This window comes from Amphimedon queenslandica, unplaced genomic scaffold (assembly GCF_000090795.2).
Source record: "Amphimedon queenslandica unplaced genomic scaffold, v1.1 AMPQUscaffold_11293_Cont15206, whole genome shotgun sequence".
Taxonomy (NCBI): Eukaryota; Metazoa; Porifera; class Demospongiae; order Haplosclerida; family Niphatidae; genus Amphimedon; species Amphimedon queenslandica.
The window spans coordinates 668-7759 of NW_003548464.1; the positions used below are offsets into that span (position 1 = coordinate 668).

General features: G+C 32.4%; 1 protein-coding gene and 3 long non-coding RNA genes across 4 annotated transcripts; 2 read left to right on the forward strand and 2 right to left on the reverse strand.

Annotated features, from left to right (window-relative positions):
• The first annotated feature begins 379 nt into the window (after window positions 1–379).
• LOC109589462 (uncharacterized) lies at window positions 380–3433 on the forward strand. The gene is made up of 6 exons (XR_002188711.1): window positions 380–418; window positions 859–1002; window positions 1219–1308; window positions 1545–1660; window positions 1848–1944; window positions 3065–3433. It is a non-coding gene; the product is annotated as an uncharacterized LOC109589462 (long non-coding RNA).
• On the reverse strand, window positions 387–1258 carry LOC109589461 (uncharacterized). The gene is made up of 4 exons (XM_020005545.1): window positions 1203–1258; window positions 969–1159; window positions 839–926; window positions 387–772 (listed from the first exon to the last, which is right to left on the reverse strand). Exons 1-4 carry the CDS (start codon window positions 1229–1231, stop codon window positions 439–441), a joined length of 642 nt encoding a protein of 213 aa, XP_019861104.1. The 5' UTR covers window positions 1232–1258; the 3' UTR covers window positions 387–438.
• Window positions 3434–5432: 1999 nt separating the features above from the next.
• LOC109589464 (uncharacterized) lies at window positions 5433–5849 on the forward strand. Its single transcript, XR_002188713.1, has 3 exons — window positions 5433–5458; window positions 5505–5639; window positions 5684–5849. It is a non-coding gene; the product is annotated as an uncharacterized LOC109589464 (long non-coding RNA).
• A 77-nt stretch (window positions 5850–5926) lies between these two features.
• LOC109589463 (uncharacterized) lies at window positions 5927–6450 on the reverse strand. The gene is made up of 3 exons (XR_002188712.1): window positions 6222–6450; window positions 6035–6130; window positions 5927–5989 (listed from the first exon to the last, which is right to left on the reverse strand). It is a non-coding gene; the product is annotated as an uncharacterized LOC109589463 (long non-coding RNA).
• Between the last annotated feature and the right edge of the window lie 642 nt (window positions 6451–7092).

The following is a 7092-nucleotide window of genomic DNA, read 5'->3' on the forward strand; positions in this document are numbered from 1 at the left end:
TAAATGAATTTGAAGTTGTTGGCCCTCATTTGAAAGGTCATAACTTGAAGCACCTAGGAATATCCTTCTACTTGAATCATGAAACAGTTTTTCGTACACAATCACTCTAAATACAAAGTTGGTTCTATTACACACATATGGTGTGGCAGTAACACAATGCCCTACTTACACCCTCTTTGTTTACCTTACACATTTCATGCAGTGTAAATACTACACGTGTATTTGTGTGATCACACATGGTATACAATTTTGGGTGTGGTTTTTACAAAAAATGGCTGCCTTAAGAAGAATCATGATTGTTGCGAGTTTTTGTGGTTATTTACATGATTATTACTTATTCAATCTCTATTCTAGACATATCTTAAGGGTGCATGAGTTGTCAAATATAGTGGCAAGAGTATGTATAACAAAGCAAAAAGTTAGTAGTAATGATTATACTTAAACATCAAAATCATTTATTATGTAGTATTTGAGAGTTATATAATAAGTAGAGTAGTTCTGAAATGTCTGATACATTGTTAGGACATTGTGATCTATTATTTTGTCTAAATCAATGATAAGGAAAGTACCATTTGAACGGACTTCATATGAGTGATAATGAGAATTGTATGACAAAGTAGTCAGAGCTTCACCTATAATAATGGGACCAGGACATGACTCTACAAAAGCAATATCAGCAATTCTTGAAAAAACTGGTTCATCATTTTGAAATTCAATTAGAAGGCAGTCATTTCTTTTGTACTGAGTGCCCTTCACATTAATCCAATTCACTCTGCATGTAAAAGTTATTGTATAGTCAATTTGAATTACATGTGTGTACATGAAACATGAAACTTACATATTTAATTGAGTTCTTAGATTGAAACCTGGAAAGTAACTCAAAAAAGCTGATGTGTATTCAAGTGATGATGCTTCCTTTACACAAGCTATAAGGATGTAATGAAATTATGGTGAAAGATTTAACTTACATGGACCAGATTCAATAGCATCTTTAAATATAAGGTGAGGCTTTGATAACATGTAACACATGCGTCGTTGGTGTCGATAAGCAAGGGTTTTTGCAATATTTTTAAAGTTACCTACGACTTTTGCAATTTGTTTAAAGTACCGATGCTTAGCTTCGAAACGCATGCACCATAATTTACTTAGTGGTCCACATCTAATGGCAATAATGATTAATAATAATTACTATTTTATATTACTTTATCATCCATTGAGGAATGTGTATCATGTAGTGGAGTTTTGGTGTAAGTGTTCTGTCTGGATAACACTCAAGGAATGTTGAATGGTGTTGATGAATCAATTGACGTAAGTGTGCAGCAAGTCCAACAGTACATTTTGGTGCCATTGTTATCTGTACTATGTCGAGAAATAAAATATATAACTGCCAATACTCATTTTCTTCTGATACCAAGTCACCAATTAAAATTGGTAAAAGTCGTGCCAATGCCCAAGTTTCACTAGCTATAATTTTAAAAATGAAGCATCATAATGGTACAACGTACATAAAATAATCTAACCTCCCATTTTCTTTGTGTTTCTAGTGAAATATGTCTCTGGGAGTGGTTTTGGGTGATCGCTAACATCATTACCATAAGGAAGTGATAAAATTCTCTCATTTAACACTGGCAAGCTGATTATCTTATCATTAATAAGAGCAGTAAGTAGACAGCGTAATTCTACTTGCATTGCACCCTCTAAAATATCATGCATCACATCTGGAGGCAGTCCCATAGTTACATGGAAATACCTATAATACATGTAAATGTACATGTTACTTTACTACCAGCAATATTATTTCTGCTTACTTAATTTTATTTAATGCAGTGTCTCTTGTGATGCCATAGGTTGTTGAAACATGATCATGGAGGGGTCCTTGCAACAAGCGAATATGATGGCTATGTGTTTCTTTAGTGCGAGGTTCAAACTCTTCAGCAAAAAACTGTAAGTTATACATAATTTATACATGTAGTAGTTCAATATGATAGAATATAATACAAATACATGTACATGTGTATACACTACATGCAACATATGCATGTACATGTACTGTATGTGTGTATATACATGTAATAATTATGCATATGTATAATGTACATGCATGTCATGTATGTGTTATAATACTGAATTACACCATATTTTTGAATTTACTGTAACATGGTACATTTATATGTACATGTTTCTACATGTACATGTATGCATGAACATAGTTTTATTTTACACCAGTATTTTTAATGTAGCTACTACAGCCTACTAGTGTTGTTTATATTAGCCCTTTCAATTTTTTGTAAGTAAAATTTGTCAAAATAAAAATAAGTATATAAAATACCTTTGTTTGAATTTCTGAATCGACAGCTAAGCAATGTCTGCATTTTCGAAGAGCTGATGCTAGCATTTTATACCCTCCTAGTGCTTGACTAGCAGGATTGTCTGCAATTGCTAGGCAGAGGGTTCCTTTCAGGTGACGTTTATTACCTTTAACTATAAACTCAACACCACTCTACAAATAAGGGTATATATGAAAATTAATGTATATAAAATGATAAATAAGTAACATACACTTTCAAGTATTTGAATGCTTTCTATAAATGGTTGTAAAATAGTGTCCATGCCATATTTGTCTATATAACTTGATTTTACAACTGACACCAGCTGAATTGTATCAAGGTTTGCTCGATGGCGTGACTCAATATTCCCAAGAGTGTAATAAAAGAGTCCTATCATGAAAGTTATACATGTAGTTGTATTTATTGTTGTGAATGATTCATATTGTTAATTATGCATGTGCATACATGTATGCCCCCATATTTCATTACCTAATTTATGAACAGTGGCAGCTGAGCCTAGAGGATTGCATACCTCTACGTCATCATAATAAAGGAACAATTGCAGTGCATGAGGAGCAGAACAGAACAAGCTATTGTTTTTATACAGCTGCCCATCACAAAAATCTTTCAGAATTCCATCACTTGCAGCATTAGAATTAAAAATCTATTATAATTATGTTAGATATTTCATTTTATGACAAGTTGACAACCTGTTCACAAAATCCATCATTTTTTAGAATACATTGGAGAGATTGAAACAGCGGTATATCATAGCAACACTCATAATTAATATGTGAACCGAGAGATGATGACTGGACTAAATTTCTTCCCAATACACGTTCAACTGGCTCCTATATGTACAAGCAATTTAAATTAGTTTATTGACGATTATTATTATTATTGACTCACTAATAGAGATAAATGTTTTTTAAAGTACTGATTTTGTTTATATTCCGTCTCCAGGTCATCAAAAGGACATTGCATTTCTTTAAAAATGGTACTTGTTTCTGAGATTACTGCCTGAGACACATCATTATCCTTCAATACTTTCATTACTTTTGCCTTAACTAATTCTATATTTTGTTCATGGAACATCGTTACACCTGTAAGTACTCCATCCAATGCAGATTGAGTTAGATTGTGGCCATCCCTTGTCGACAGTATAAATTGGGCAGAAATTTTCTTTAGATCCAGTGGAGTATCTTGACTATCTTCTGCTTGTATGTCACACGTGCTAGTGGTTGTGTCATGAATGCTGTCTGTTTCAAAATATTCCTTAAATGAGTAAAAATTTTTAAAAATCATGATTATAATTTAATTTATTACTTACATCATCATGTGTTGTATCTGGAAGAGAGTCATTAATTCTGCTGACTTTTTCTTGCATATGATGCTTACGATAGAGATGTGACCGCCAAGAACTGTATTTGTTAAAAGTTCTTGGGCATCCATCTAATCCACATTGCAAATGAAAGTTGCTATCAAAAGCATGTTCTGTTCCTATGTGACGCAATACTCCCTGAAATGTTGGTGAAGCAAAGCTGGAACAAAGAGTGCATTGCAGTTGGGACATTTTTATAGTATACTAGTTGCTATGGTGATGGCTGCACGTGATCCTTTGCAGTGCAGGTGTATAATGGCTGTTTGTGAAGGACCGCGAGTGTTACTCTGCTATCTGAATTCAAAAAAGATAATTGGAGCTAAATCCTCAGATGAAATAGAATGTGCTGTATCTCGAAATTTTAGTCTTGCGAAAGGGGAGTTTTTTTTACAATACTACGATGAAGTATTTGAGGAATGGGTTGATATTCCTGAAAATTACGTGCCAGCTGACAAAGAAAAGATCATGGTGATATCACGCTCAAACGATGGTGTAAGTAGACTAATGTGTACCATAGCTGGTCATATGTAGGTCTCTTAGGTAGTGGAAACTTTTGAGGCAGCAAGTCATAACATGGTGGTACAGCAAGAAACACCAGCTGCAAACACTTTTGAATCACTCTCAAACAGTGATGTAAGTATTGTGCCATGAATATATCATTTCTTTGCCTTTAGAGCTTCTCATTTTCTGAAAATTCAGTGGCAACTAGTCTTGATCACCAAGCATCATATTCTGAAGTTATACCAGCTGGTATTATTTCTAATAGCTTGGCACTAGTAAATGATATTGATATAACTATGCTAAATGAACCTTTTGGTAGCTTGATAGAGGAAGGTAATTTAAAAATATTTTTTGCTAATAGAATTATGCGTGCAGGTGTTTTCAGTAATGATACAAGTGAAAGTGTTTTAGGAGAAACGTCACTTAGAAAAGGATTAGGTAAGTGGTAATTTTTTTCTATTAAGTATCAAAATGTTAATAGAGAAAATATCCACTTTTACATTATTTTATGTTCAGTATAAGTCTTTATTATGCCAGATTTTTGAATTTTACTTAGATGAATCAGTTGTTTCTGATAATTGTGTTAGTGGAAATCTTTTAGGAGAGACACCCCCTAGCAAAAAGTCAAGTAAGTATGCAATGCTAAAGTTTACCAGGTGTAATAATTTTACTATGAAAGTACTAATAAACTTATCATTCACTTCATAGAAATAGAATTAAATGCAAGTCCTGCTATTATTACTGTTGAAAATGAAGAGGATCATAAGATACCAAGTCCATTTCCGTTTCCAAAGCACTATACCCCTGATATTGAAATTGGACTAAAAATGAAGAATCTTCAGCCAAAACTACAGGCTAAGTTCTTCACAAGGATAGCTAACGTTATGTTTATGTACACTAAACATCCAAAAACGTTAGAATATCAAGAAGTAGTGAGGCAAATTGTTCAAAAGTACCCATTTCTTGTATCGCCTTTAGACACTGAAGGACATGTAAGTTTTTTGTATTTTCATTTTTGAATAATTAAGTATCAATGCAGGGGCATATCATCAAAGCATTACGAGATAGATTTCGTGAATTTAGACGCAGCAAAACCATTAATACTTCCAATCAATCAGATGTGAAGGTTGAACTGAAGCGTAAAGGAAAGCAAAAGGCAAAAATATCAGGTTTAGAAAAACTTCCTGTGGGTGAGGATAAAACATCATTTATGAGGCACAATAAATTGCTTAAAATGGAATACAAAAAGGTTAGTTTTTGGTATTTTGTTTTTGGATCTATAGTTCATATATAAGGTTCACCCAAATATGGTGATTGTTTCAGAGGCTATGATATTATCGTTTGAAATGAGGCGTAATGATATGTTGACTAATGTAAGGCCAGTGGAGCAACTTCTGGATGAGTATCCATTTTTGAGTAACAAGGATGAGGTATTTTTGTAGTGCAAAATTATGTATTTTAAAAGTTATTATAGCTTCTAGCTGAATTTTGTCGAATTTTACACAAGCCACAATTAATTCAGACATATACATGTAGCTGGACTGAAAAGTGGATCAAGAGAATGGTGTGTGTCTGTTGCAGTAATTTGCATGGTGCAGAACAGGAGAAAGCCAAAGAACTTTCCTTGTTATGTGAAACCCTTCCAAGTACAGTATAATAATGATCATTATGATTTTTGTATCAATAAATTATTATGATATCATTATAGATAGCGCTGATAAAGTTACAGCTGGACTTTTGAAGCTATTACCTTTTCTTGTTCCTGACCACAAAATTAAACCTGATATAGAAAAGTTATTGATATCAATACCAGTAAGTAACTTACTCTTATTATTACAATAAATCAATCATTTTAATTTAAAACTAGGTTAGTTTAAGTCCCACTGTTGCAGCAAAAGATACAAGTTTCAATTCACCATGCCTAGTAATAAAAGATGTAATGGAGGTATTCTTGGTAATGGAAAAGAAGGTTCTATGTAAAATTTCAATTACTTTAGCTCCATTATACTTACTTTCTGCTTTTTTTGTTTTTGATATGGTGTATCCTAAAGGAATGACAAGTCTATATCATCTCTTTGAAAAGATTCTGCTAGATAAGCATGATACAAAGTGCTCTCAAATTGTCAGTCGTTTATTCACAGCTATAACTATGGAAGACATAATATAAACAAAATAGTAGGGTTTAAACTTATTTTTCTACTGATTTTGTTTTATTACTAAGTACCAAGCTAATTTTACTAGGCACTGTATTATTATAGTTTATGAACGAAATAGTATATGGTTTTAACTTCTGTTTCTATAGTTTTTATACATTTTTTTATTATTATAGGTACATGTACATTATTATAAAGCTTTTTACTAGGCACTGTGTTATTATTTGGTGTTTATTTTTGTTTATGTTTGTTTTTTGTTGTTGGTTTTAGAGGTTTATAAAGATTTTTACTTTTATAAAAAATGTGTTAACTCCACACCTTGATATGCGTTAAGAGCACACATGTACAAATGCTACACAACAGTTGTGTGTAGAACACGCACTCCTTCAGTGTGACTATTGTGGCAAAGAGGTCACACTCATTTTTGTGTGATGTATACATCCTTGTTTTTACAGTGTATAGTAGTGGTGTTAGAGCCCTATTATGATTGGACATAGATTACATGTAAAGCACGTATTGCCGAAGAATATAATGTGTAAAAACTAATGAAGACCTAGATATTGAAGTATAATGATTTTTATCACAATAATTCATAGTTGTAATGAAAGAAAAATCAACTTCGACAAATTAATGTAAAAGTTATGTCTTGTTTACATTCTTCATATATACTATTAATTTGTGAAAGAAATTGTGAATTATTTACTATAATTATATTTTAGTATAACTTGTC